At 39.7% G+C, this 12,956-nt stretch overlaps 2 protein-coding genes across 7 annotated transcripts in view; one reads left to right on the plus strand and one right to left on the minus strand.

Moving 5' to 3' along the window:
* Positions 1-7,635, plus strand: part of ARMC10 (armadillo repeat containing 10) — a 30,953-nt gene extending 23,318 nt beyond the window's left edge. For both annotated transcript variants that reach the window (XM_084974237.1, NM_001244923.1), the window contains exons 4-6: positions 1,871-2,047; positions 5,465-5,536; positions 6,457-7,635. In XM_084974237.1, coding sequence (XP_084830363.1) covers positions 1,871-2,047; positions 5,465-5,536; positions 6,457-6,708 — 501 coding nt within the window. In that variant the 3' untranslated portion in view covers positions 6,709-7,635. The remainder of the gene's footprint in view (positions 1-1,870; positions 2,048-5,464; positions 5,537-6,456) is intronic.
* NAPEPLD (N-acyl phosphatidylethanolamine phospholipase D) overlaps positions 7,632-12,956 on the minus strand; it is a 98,540-nt gene continuing 93,215 nt past the window's right edge. For all 5 annotated transcript variants that reach the window (XM_084977440.1, XM_084977438.1, XM_084977439.1 and 2 more), the window contains one exon: positions 7,632-10,962. In XM_084977440.1, the coding sequence (XP_084833566.1) occupies positions 10,834-10,962 (129 nt within the window). In that variant the 3' untranslated portion in view covers positions 7,632-10,833. The remainder of the gene's footprint in view (positions 10,963-12,956) is intronic.

The raw sequence follows: 12,956 nt of genomic DNA on the forward strand, positions 1-12,956 counted from the left end.
AGAGTTTAGAAGTGAACAGGATTGGCTCTTGTTTTATGACGGCTAGAAGGAAGGATAAGACAAATCCACAAATAGTTATAATTGAAGCAGAACATGAATTACTTTAAGGAAAAATAAAAGTAAAACATCATTGAATACACAGAAGGTGGGGGGAAATCTCATTCAGAAGCTTCTATAAAAGGTAGAGACCAACGTGGCACCTAGGAGTGTCTAAGGTTGCTACAGTCAGGGTTGGGCAAAGAGGGTATCCCAAGAGGAGGGAGCAGGGTGAGGTGGGCACAGCCCCAGCCATAACTGAGCTGGCCCATTTGGTAATCTTGTTGCTAGAACTGAAATGGAGAAAAGATTCAGAGATAATATGGATATAAATGTTCAGCACATTTTAGGAAATGCTTGGAAAGACAGCAGCATCCTATGAAAATATATGATTTATAAAGGAAATGCCATTCTTATTTATTTATTCATTTATGTTTCTTCTTAGGGTCACACCTGCAACATATGGAAGTTCCCAGGCGAGGGGTTGAATCAGAGCTGCAGCTGCCAGCCCACAGCAACGCCAGATCCAATCCGCATCTGCAACCTACACCACAGCTCACAACACTGGATCCTTAACCCACTGAGCGAGGCCAGGGACCAAACCCACATCTTCATGGATACTAGTCAGATTTGTTCCCACTGTGCCACAACGGGAACTCCGCTAGTCAGGTTCTTAACCCACTGAGCCACAATGGGAACTCTGCAAATGGCATTTTTGGAAGGATAGATGAAATTGTGACCCAGGAGAGCCAGATTGATCTGTAATTATCATTTGAATCTTGAAATCAGATTAAAAATTTAATCTCTTTGCTTTATTGCCATCATTTTCATTTCTGTAGTAACATAGGTACATTTGGATATTTTCTAAAGGTAGTACTGGCTTATAGGACAATTTGAAAATTCCTTGGCATTTTATATTAGGGAATTTTTCTTACCAGTTAGAACTTTCAGTGGTGTTCAGACTTAGGTGAATACCAATTACTTGAGAGACATCATTTTTCAAGCCAGAAAGATCACAGCCAGACAGTATAGTTTTAGAGAACTTTCCATCATCCTGGGTTTACTTTTGATCTATCACGTGTGAAATAGGAACACGACTGGCCTTACTCTTCGCCAGTGGTGGATTACAGTATCATGAAGGAGAAGGTCGTGTACAGAAACCTCGATGAAGAGGCACCTTGGGCCAAAGAGAGTTTGGCCTCTGCGTACTTTTGAAAGAAAGAACTGTAAAGAAAAGCTCTCTTTCACTTTGCCTTCCCCCCTCCCTCCATTGTTTACTTGTAACAGGATGTAGCCCCTGGATCCCACTGTCCAGGAACTTACCATGGTACCAACGGCCCCTCAGGTCTTTGGGCTTCCACCTCCTCCTGGCGTGCCCAGACACAGAAGGGGAGGCTCAGTTGGGAGCCGCCAGCAAGTGAGATGGCCCCCCAGTGGTGTCGAGAGGTGCTCTCTGGGGTTGGACATGGCTCCACCAGCTAGTTACACTGGACAGGGGATCCAAGCTCCTTGAAGAGTTTAAAGCCGCTGTCTGTAAAATGGTCCTAACAATACAGCCCCATTAGAGTTGGCTTAGGGACAAAGTGAGGTTCATCTGCAAAATTCTCAGCACAGGGCCTGCCATTAACAAGGGACCTTAAGCTTAAAAATAAAGTCACCCAAGTTTGAGGGCTGCCGTCTTTGCTGAGGAGCCGATCTCAGCCTAAACAGTCACCCTGCTCCCCTGTGCAGAAAAGTTACGGTTCAGTGGAAAAATTGGGGAGATTCTAAGGCACTCACTTAAAAATAAATAAATAAATAAATAAAGACACTCGCTTTTCCCCCCCGCCTTTAGGTGTACGTTAATCAAGTCTGCGAGGACGTCTTGTCTGGTCCCCTGAACTCGGCCGTGCAGCTGGCTGGACTGAGGCTGTTGACAAACATGACAGTTACCAATGACCACCAGCACATGCTGAGCACCTACATTGCAGACCTGTTCCACGTGTTGCTCACGGGAAATGGAAGCACCAAGGTATGAAGGAAATGGTTATTACCCGAGCTGCACAGAGGTGTTGCATCCAGCTCATTAAGCTTGGAATTGAGTTCTGTGGCCTCTCGGGTTAAGGATCCGATGTTGTCACTGCAGCAGCTTAGGTCGCTGCTGTGGCACAGGTTCCATCCCTGGCCCAGAAACTGCCACATGATGAGGGCGCAGACAAAAAAATAAATTAATTAATTAAAAAGATTGGAATTGAGTTTACAGATCACCCATCTTAAGTTGATGTCCCCTCAAAAAAGAGAAAAAATCCTAATATGGGCCTAAAAAGTATATTATTTTTATCCCCAATATTAAATTTCAGAATTTTGAAAATGACCTCTTTCACTTATCAATAGATGGGTATTCACTTGGTTTTCTGAAAATCAGTTTATGTTTTACTGAAGTAGCTCCCTTCCCCACCCCGACCCCTGCACAAGATGCAGGACCATTGTGATTGAAAGGAATCTTTGAGTGAACAGTGCTAGGTAATTGAGTTTTTTGTTTACCTCAGTATTAAACTTTTCTTTTTATTCAGCCGTTAGCTGTTGAAAAATCTTTCTAAAACTCAGACGTTGAAGTTTTAGTAACGCATGTCTCAGTGCTCCACGTTGACCTGTTAGGTAGATGGAGGAGGCAACAGAGATGAAGCTGAATTAACGAGGACGCCCTGTGAAAATTCCTCAAGTAAACCCTTCATATTAGTGTGCACTCTTAGCAAGTGCCATTTTTTAAGAAACAGCATAAGAACAGAAGGTAGTCAAAGATTCTGTTAGTTGAGTCGATTGTTCATCAGTGTTTTACTGTATTGGTCTGTGTTCTCTGGCACAGTTGAAAAGAAGGACCAGATGTGAAGCCAAACTCCAGATACTCAGCTTCACAGAGAGTTACTCCCGAGGTTATGACACGGTGATTATCAGAGAGCCGCGCTATGGTCCTGGTGACATTTGTTCTGAGACGTTTTTATGTGGGCTTTCCCCATTTCCAGTCGCCAGACTTATTTGGATGTGGTCCATGATGTACCCGGACGCACTCACGATTCGATGTAATAACACTGGCAATACTCTAGCAATATTGCTCCATCCATACCTAATCTCCAGAATGCACACACACCTGTCAACACCCTTCTCTCCAGGGAGCAAGGTAACATCCAGCCCCTGAGCCCCATGGAAACTCCCCTTGCTCTATCTACCCCCATAGCATTGCCGCTGGAGGAGAAATCTCTCCTGTGCTTCTCCCTGCAGCTGCTCTGCCCAAAACCTCAGAGGAACACTGTGTTCAGAGCCAGGCCCGTCTGTCTCGGGGCTTCATAGATCTGTCCCAGACATGGTCTGTGTTTTCATATACTTTATGGCTTCTTAAAAAGTGACTCAGACCACAATAGTATGTTCCATTTTTGCTTTGTTTTGTTTTTCCATGACATTGCCTAGCATGGTATTTCTGGAATCAAAAATTTGCCTTTTCAGTCTGTCTGGGAACCTAGCTACCAATTGTTTCTCCATACAAAAATGAGTTTAAAGTTCCAACTTGCAGATGAACTTTTGGATAGTAATCTATTTGTAAGTGGGAAGATGTATCCGATTTAGACATTGTCTTAGTAAATAACTACTGACGTGAATTTTCAACATAGTTTTTAATGAGTGATCTATAATAATCTTTTAGGCTCAACACTGATCCGTAACTAAATATAAAGAGCGGAAGATGACTATAAAGAAATGTTGTGTTTGCTGCATCTGCCAAGAGGCAAAAAAAAAAAAAAAAAAAACTAATGGCTTAAAGAAATGTCCTGGAGTCACCACAAGGTGGCATATGTGACCAGAAGGGGAAAAAAAAAATCTGTTCGTGGTTTCAAAACAGTATATACACACATAGCTGTTTAATCTGTAGTCATAAATACTCTACCATTATGTATACTTTTTGTCATGTTTAACTCCCTTCTGTGGAGCATAGCAACATGAAATTTTAGTGCAGGATTCTAACTTGCTGTTACTGTTCCCGGTTGTAAAAAAAAAAAGGCCTTTTTTAGATTTTATTGACTTCATCCAGGCTTATTTCATCGGCTCAGGACCATCCTGTGTCATAACTCTCCTCATTTTCCTAATCAAAACTTAAAAGAGACAAGTGTTTCTTCCTAACACTTATTCTCAGTGTTGCTGAGCCAGTCAGGCCAGACCAGGTCCGACAGTGACCCCCAGGAAGCTCACTACAGGGTCAGAAGTCATCTTTGCGCTTTCCCCTTAAGGCTATGATGAATAAAGCATGTGCTTGCAAAATTTCCTCTCTGCAAGGGCAGGAAACTGTTTGCAGTGGTTTCTGCAGGGGAGTGAGATGGGCAGGCCTATGTTGTTACCTTGTTCCCATCCGCACTGTTTGAAATGCATCATGGCCATATATTAAATTTCTAAGATTTTTTTTTAATTGATAAAAACAGTAAAATTAAGGAAAGCCTTGTATCTTCCTCCTTAACAAATTAGTGTGTGGAGTGTGATCAAAGGAATGTGAGTACATAGGATATAGGTATAAGGAGTAGCAAGCAAATACCAAACTTAGTAATTATGGTCTCTGTTCGTGGAAATGTGAATATCCTTTTCCTCTGTGCTTTCCTATAGTTTAAAAAAAATGTTCCATAGTAAACACAATGCCTTTATAATCCAAAAAAAAAGTTTTAAAGATAATATCCAGGTTCCTTCCCAGGTCTAGTGAAGGACACGTGTGGCACCTTCTCTGGATGTCAGTCTCCTCTCCCAGGTCCTCAGCATCTGTAATTTCAAATATTTTGTAGAAAGTATAGTTTTACATGACTCGTATTTTTAAAGGAAGAATTCTATTCAAATGTTTGTATTCCTGACTTTTCAATTATAAGTGGTAAGAATGCTAATATTTTAGCTTGTCAGCCATAAGTTAACATGTCTGCTGATTACTTATGCCACTGCCTATTTAAATGATTGAAAGTTTTTTTTCACATAAAAAGATAAGCTCCAAGAATCACAGTAACCAATAAAAAGAACCATATTGTTAGCCTTCATAACGAAATTGTCCCTAAATTTTCATACTTTAAGTAGAAACACTAAGCTTTGAGAGATTCCTTTTTTGTTCCAAAGATGATATTTCACTTACTAGTAATCCTAACAAAGAGCATTTATGTAACACATGTTTACCTTACCCTGTGTTAGGTATGTGGGTGGGCCGGGGTGGGTAGTGAAGAAATTCACTATTTTCTCCCTTTCTCCCTATCAATATAACTGGAAGACTCAGCTTTAAGATGGATTGAGAAGGCTTCGTGGAGAGGAGAGAATGAGAGTCTAATCTTAAAACTAGGCAGAACTTTAAAATGTGGACATGGTTGGCGGCAGCATGCCAGGGAGAGAAAATCCATGCTTGCTGGTCTGAGACAAACTGATACTCTTATTTCAGGTTCAAGTTTTGAAACTGCTGTTGAATTTGTCTGAAAACCCAGCCATGACAGATGGACTCCTTGGTGCCCAGGTAGAGAGCTTTCATTTTGTCTATACAAATAGATGTGGACAGATCTGGAAGGAAAGGATTTATCCCAAAATAGTAACAGGGATTATATCTGTGGAGCAATATTAAAGGTGGGTGGGGTTTTTTGGGGGTTCTTTTTGCCTACGTGAATTCCTTACATTTTATGTAATAGACATATTTTACTTTTAAAAATCATCTTGCTCACAGTCTAGCGGGAGGAGACAAAAATATGTAAGAAATGAGCGATAATTGAAAGCTATGGTAAGTGTTTTGAAGGAAGTGCAGGTGGTGCCATTTCAGAAAGGACCTGTCACACTCATCTGCTCGGCCCCGTACCCTGCACTGTGTATGCAGTTAGTGTTGGGTGAATGAATGAGCGTCCATGATGACTGTATATGACGGATCTTAAAGAGGAAATGGGTATTTTTCAAATGATTACATTCTAGGATTCCAAGGGAATAGAATTTTTTTAGCTGTAACACAAGACCTCTCTCTTTCCATTAGTAATCAAGGTAGAGGTGTGGAAGATTTTACACATTCATGTTTTGCAGTCCTAGGGATACTTTTCCATGACAAGATTTTTCAGTGTATTCAGGGAGCTTTAAAATGTGAAAACCGAACTTCCCATCGTGGCTCAGCGGTAATGAACCCAACTAGTGTCCATGAGGATGCTGCTTCAGTCCTTGGCCTCCCTCAGCAGGTTAAGGATCCGGCGTTGCCGTGAGCTGTGGTGTAGGTCACAGAGACAGCTCGGATTGCATGTGGCTGTGGTGTAGGCCAGCGGCTACAGCTCCAATTCGACCCCTGGCCTGGGAATTTCCATATGCTGCAGGTGCAGGCCTAAAAAGCAAAAAAATAAAACGTGAAAATATACATGGAAAATGTTTTCGTATATTTTAACTTCTTCTTGTTTCCTATTTCAGGTGGATTCATCATTCCTTTCCCTTTTCGATGGCCACGTAGCAAAGGAAATTCTTGTTCGAGTTCTCACACTGTTTCAGAATATAGATAACTGCCTCAAAAAGGAAGGTCGTTTAGCTCTTCAGCCAGCTTTCCCTGAAGGTTCTCTGTTTTACCTGTTATATGGAGACGAATGTGCCCAGAAAATGAGAGCGTTAGTTTATCACCATGACGCGGACGTGAAGGAAAAGGTAACGATGATACCAAAATTCTAATTGGTCGGTCGTGTTTTTCCAGGAAGTAGTGCAGTCTAGAAGTAATACACATAAACTTCTCATCTTTCACCTTCCTTACAAAGAGATTCTTGCGATTGCTGAAATTAAACCAGTAAATAGCATGTTTCATCATTAACACAGCTACTACCTGCCATGGTCTTCTGGTTTATTCTGGATCATTTTATTGACTTCAAATGAGTATAAGAGCTTATTCTCAAACCATTTTCTTTCTTTGTATTTTGCTTTTTGCTAAACTAGTTATTTCCTCTACATGGCACAACAGTGACCCTTTTATGTATAGCTACGCTTCCACTGTTGGAAGTGATCTGCAGTTACTCATCTGGGACAGCATTAGCACCATCCTAGGAATGGCTTTGTTCTTTTAGTAACGATGAGATCTGTACTTGCAAGCCCACCTGCCACACTGCTTTCAAGTCTGTTCTAATCATGAGACCCTATTTTAGCCCATGCAAACTGTAACCTGTTAGAAGTGTTTCCTAGTACTCACCCACTCCCATTCAGTGTGATTTGTATAACATACTGGGATCAGTCAAAATCCATCCAGAGGCAATTGGTTAAATCAGTTATCTAGTCTTTAAAAAGAATGAAGCAAGTTTGAATGTGCTGATGTGGAAAGACATCCATGAAATATGGTTGTTTTTAAAATACATGTAAAAAAACTGTGTAATGTGACCCCATGTGTGTTTTTTTTAAGTGAAGAAAATTATGCTTATATATGAATGACACAAGTGTTCTGTCCATATATAAGTGTCTTGGTATATGGAGAGTGATACCACCCTCCTGGGAATAGGGCTGGAGAGGGAGGAAGTAACTTTTCTATGATCAACAACTTCTACTGTTTGAATTTTTTACTCTGAGCAGAAATTTTTATACTTTTTTAAATAAAGAAAAAAAGTCTCAAGTTTATTTTTTCTCCCATTAATTGAAAGAAATTTTATTAATTTTATCCATATTTTACATGACTAAAATTACAATATAGCAAAGTCTCAGCAATTATTTTTAATAGTATTTTTTATTTCATAAGCTACTTTAACAATCTGTTGATATATCTGAATTCAGCCAGGTTTTATAATATATTCAAGTTCATAACCACCACCATGCTCAGAGTTATTAAGCAAATCAGTTTACAAGCAGAACCTTTAAGGGAAGAGTACTTTAAATTTCATTTGCAAATACATAGATTTCCATACAAAGTCACAAATTCTGAAACAGAAAAATGTGCTTTCTCAGGGTTATTCTGACCCAGAAATGAAACTTGGGAGAAATGTTTTTATAGTACAAAAAGTATTCCGTATATGGTAAAAACATGACAATTCTCAATTAGCTACAGTAGCGCTAATGTACATTATGAGAGCTAAGAATCACACTTTATCAGTGATGCAAACATAGGTATTCTCTGAAAGGCACCTTTCTTTATAACAGCTTTGCCTAATCTTTCTCCTTGGTTAGTGAAAATATATATTCAAAGTGTACACCCATTAAAACCAAGATTTGGTTTCAATGTGCTTTAGCAGCATTGGATTCTAAAATTCCCCTCCCTTCTTTTCCCCTATTATTAGTTTGAACAAATAATCACATTTCCTAGAGATTAGAGCATGAGTCTCTATGTCAAAATGCTGGAGAAAAGCGTGGAGTCATCTTTAACTATCCAGAATTACACAATGAGATCTATATATATCTCTGTACATTATGGCACAGCTTACCTTTTTTAGGTGGTCTTTCTCCTAATTGGTGGTCCTACCCTCTTGGGCAGTGAGTATCAAAGTGATCTCAGAGGGAAGAGAAAGGGATTTCAATAAAATCTTAACATGGGGGTAGGGATGCTGGCTAATTGAGGAGCAAAATGAAATTCACTTAGAGGATGAGACAGACCAAAAAGTATTATGACATGTTAGAATGAATGGAGGGAAGAAAGTGGATTAGTCTTATTTTTCAAAATTTTGGTTTTGCTTTGCACAGAAAACTCTTCACAATGTGTTAAGACGTGAAAAATAAAATGGAAACCATGCAATAGGGTGAGATTCTATAGGGAGAGATGAACTTAATGAACAAAATGTCAAAGTACAAAGAATGTGAATGGTAATAAAAAGGAAAGTTTGGAGGAAGCCAAGAAAAATGAGGCAGGCCCAATTCAGTGGAATTTAGAGTATAAAGTTCATGAAGACCCTCAGTACATATGAATACAAAATTAATGTTAAGGCTATTCATGACGAAGAAATAATTCAGCAAGATGTGCTTGGCTTGCTTCGTAAAGCAGACGTAAGAGATGAATTTTCTATCTGGCATGTGACAGAAAGGAAGGCAACCACGGAACACTGGCTAGGATTAGGGTGGCACGTGCCAAAGCTCATCCACCATAAGCCTAACGTCTTGATTCCTGTCTGCTAGCCAAATGTTCCTTTGGAGGGATAAAGGCTTTGTTTCTTTTTCTTGAAGGTTTATTTTATGGAGAAATTTGGGGAGCTAATCACATACATTTACCTACATGACACAGACATTTCCCCTTGACAGATTTGCATCATTATAGATAAAAATACTAAGTTTTAATAAGGATCATTTACACTTCTTTTGGCTATTACTCTCCAGATTTACAAAATGCAGGAGATGAAGCTAGTCCTCCATGTTTAGCATCCTGTAATGTCTGATTATCAAAACCGTGAGCCTGTTTTCCACTTTCAAATCTACCTATGAATACTAGGCAGTGATATCTTAAGAAATCGTTTTCTCCCTTATATTCTCAAAGTGCTTTTTAAAAAAGAAATGACTGTAATTGATTCTTGACGTTTTTTGGAGGTAGGTGAAAATCATCCTCTTGTTGGACATGAGGAAACTGAGGCACAGTGAGCTTAGGTGACGTGCTTTAGGGCACACAGAAAATCCATGGTGGAAGCAGGATTAAAAATCAGATTAAGTGGCTAACATGCATATATACGTAAAAATAAATGATAGGGTGCGGCCTGAGTAGCATTTGATGTGGAAAACCTATTTTGATTATTTTGTATGAGTAAGTTCATTTCACTGAAAGACTCATGGGGAAGCCTCCTCTTTCACTAGGAGGCTCAGAGTAAGGGCGTGCCTCCAAAGCCCCTCTAGAACTAAAACTCAGGGCAGCAACCCCCAGCATCATCTTTTTTTAACCACTTTTTTTTTTAAACACTGGCTTAATGAAAGTAGAACCATGCTTAAGGGTCATTTAATATAAAAATATAAGTCCTCGGGATCATGTAAAGCATAAAATATTTATAAGTCTTACTGATATATTGGAGTTGGAGCTAAGAAACCAGGAAAAGGGGGTGGGAAGAGATGGAATGTGCATAAGAACAGAATTGAATTCAAAGTATATGGTCTATTAACATTTAGGCTCTGCATTTATCTTTGTAAATTATTTCTTTGCAGCTGTATTTGGGCTGAGCAGGTCTGACTTTTAAAGATAGAAAATATCATAAATCATGCTCTCATAACCACACTTCCCTTTTCTCCTGCCCAGAGGGCTTTGGTTTGGGGACTATAGATGTGTCCTAGAATACACTTTGCCTCTCTTTACAAAAATTAAGTCTTTACAAATGGTAATTCAGCCCAAACTCCCATGTTCTTATGTATAAAAAAATACATCACTTAACATTTGGCATATAAGCTAGTCTTGATAAAGCAAGAATTGCTATAAGCATGTAGGAATCCATGTCATCATTTAATCTAATGTGACAATAACAAGTATGTTTCTATGTGCAGGCCCCTGAGAGAAACTAGGTAGGTAGACAGCCTTGACTTACCTTGCAGAAGGCCCTTAAGAACAAAATAACAGAAATGAGTTTTTTAAATCAGTTTTTCATAACCTCAAAATTCTACCACTAAAGTAGAATGCTTTAATAAAAAAACTCCCATTGCAATGTTCATATCACTGAGTCGTGACTAAAATCCACATTGGCCAATTCAGTATTTAAATGACCCACCTCTGAACTCTTCTTTGTTTATGTGGACTGCCAATCACATTAGTAAGCAGGTTATAACATAAAACACAAACTTGCAGCTGTTTCCAAATGTAAAAAATCGTCATATTCATGAATTTCTTAGTCTTTTCAGATTTATATCATCCTGTGCTCATATTTACTCAAAATTCTCATCATCAGTATTAAGGTATCTTGACTCTCCATGCTTCAAGACAAAAAAATCTTCAGTCTTAAGTCCATATCTCTCTAGAGCCTCACTCAGTTTCACTGGAGGCTCTAAGTAATGCTGGCAAAGGACAGAGAGAAACAAAAATGCAAAAAGATTAAGCATACATACATTTGGGGGGATATTTCAAATAAGTGTTCTAAAATAATCAACATAGCCTACTTAGAAATAATGCCCTTTTGGAGTTCCCGTTGTGTGGCTCAGAGGTAACAAACCTGACTAGTATCCATAAGGATGCAGGTTCAGTCCCTAGCCTGCCTCAGTCTGGTGTTGCCGTGACCTGAGGTGTAGGTCACAGATGCGGGTCCGATCTGTCCCCTAGCCTGGGAACCTCCATATGCTGCAGGTGAGGCCCTAAAAAGAAAAAGAAAAAAGTAATGCCCTTTCTTTTCATTGAAGCATTAGCAAATAAGTCAATCATACTTCGTAATATAGATGACTGATAAATATATTTCTATTGAGTGAAAATCTATCCTACACTGTATATGTTAAATGTAGTGCCAACTTAGACTGAACATAACATTAGATTGCATGAACTTTGATGACTATTTCTGTACTTGAAATCCCAGTCTAAATGGAACAGATGCTAAAGATAAAATGAGACAATACTTTGAGAGAATATAGAAACTTAGATTACAAGGAAGAGTACATAAGCAAATGCCAGAGGAAATATTTTTGGCTGAAGAAGGGTTGTCATCCCCAACCCCAGCCAAATACCAATTCTGTGGTCTAGTTATTGAGGAAAAGTAAAAGGTATAAAAGATAAATCCTTTCCCCAGTTATTTCTCTTAGGAGCCGAATCTTTACTCTGTATAAGTAGCTATTTTTACATCAATAAAGGGAAAAGGAGCTATTTTCTCACAAAAGGGCTTTTCCCCCAATTTCAATATGAAAAGTCATAAAATGTGAAAGTTAAAGTAGGAATAAAAATAATCAAATCATCTCAATCCTGATCACCCGTGCTAAGTCGGCTTCTACGCTTCATGCAGCAATGTCTTGTGGGCACTGAGAGTAGCCAGGTCAGTGACCCGGACAAAAATCCTTGCCTTCCTGGAGCTTACAACCTAACACAGAGACAGATAATAAATGAACAAGTAAGAAAATAGCATCTGAGGGGATGGTATGTTCTAGGGAGAAAGTGGTTGGTAAGTGTAGGGGATGGAGTTTAATTTTAAATACAACTAAGAGGTCCTCTCCGAGACGGCAACATCTGAACAAAGATCAGATGGTACCGGGCTTTTGCAGGCAGCTTTTGCGGCTTGGACTCGAGGGTGATGGAAAGCTGGGGGTCCTTCTGGCAAGTGAGTGTCACAATCTGATTTAAGGGTTAGAGGTCACTGCCCTGTGCAGCACTGAGTAAAGACTGTAAGGGGCAGTGGGGCGGTAAGTAGTCAAAATCTAAATACAATCTTATGGGTGAGCTAACTGCAGGTGGGGAGAAACTGGATGGAAAAAATGAGAGAGTCAAAGTTTTGACCTGAGGAGCAGGATAGAGGGTGCTGCCACTTACTGAGATGTAAGACAAAGTTTGAGAGATGATCAGGAAGTGTGTTTTGAGACTTAAGTTTCTGGTACCTAATGGACATCCAAGTGGAAATGCCAAGTAAGCACCCAGATATATAAACATGGATTTAGGGGGACACCTGCCTAGAGAGGTACAGTAGACAGATGGGGTTCAAAGCCCTAAGACAGATGAGATCCCCATGGGAGTAAGCAACTGGAGAACAGAAGGGGCCCCCTGGGCCAAGCCCTAGGGCACTCACTGCTCCAAAGGAGGGGAGACAGGAACTAGCAGCAGAGACTGAGAAAGACCAGCCAGGGATCTAAGAAAACCAGGAAAGTTTTCTGTGGCTTCAGATATACAGATCTGCCAACAGTTACGCAAGTCTTGTCTTTTTCCTGCTTGCTCACTTCTTGGCTAACAGCTATGATTAGAGCCTAAGGGATTGCCCTCTCACTGACTGCTGAGTAACTGAGGTTAACAAACTATGCATTGCTCACCTAGTATTTCTAGAGATAGTCACTTATTATGGCTATTAGTTGATAACAGGAAT

This window comes from Sus scrofa, chromosome 9, assembly GCF_054392235.1.
Source record: "Sus scrofa isolate SSC_HxYL_T2T_F1_AM1 chromosome 9, Sscrofa_HxYL_maternal_Yorkshire_Landrace_v2.0, whole genome shotgun sequence".
Classification (NCBI taxonomy): Eukaryota; Metazoa; Chordata; class Mammalia; order Artiodactyla; family Suidae; genus Sus; species Sus scrofa.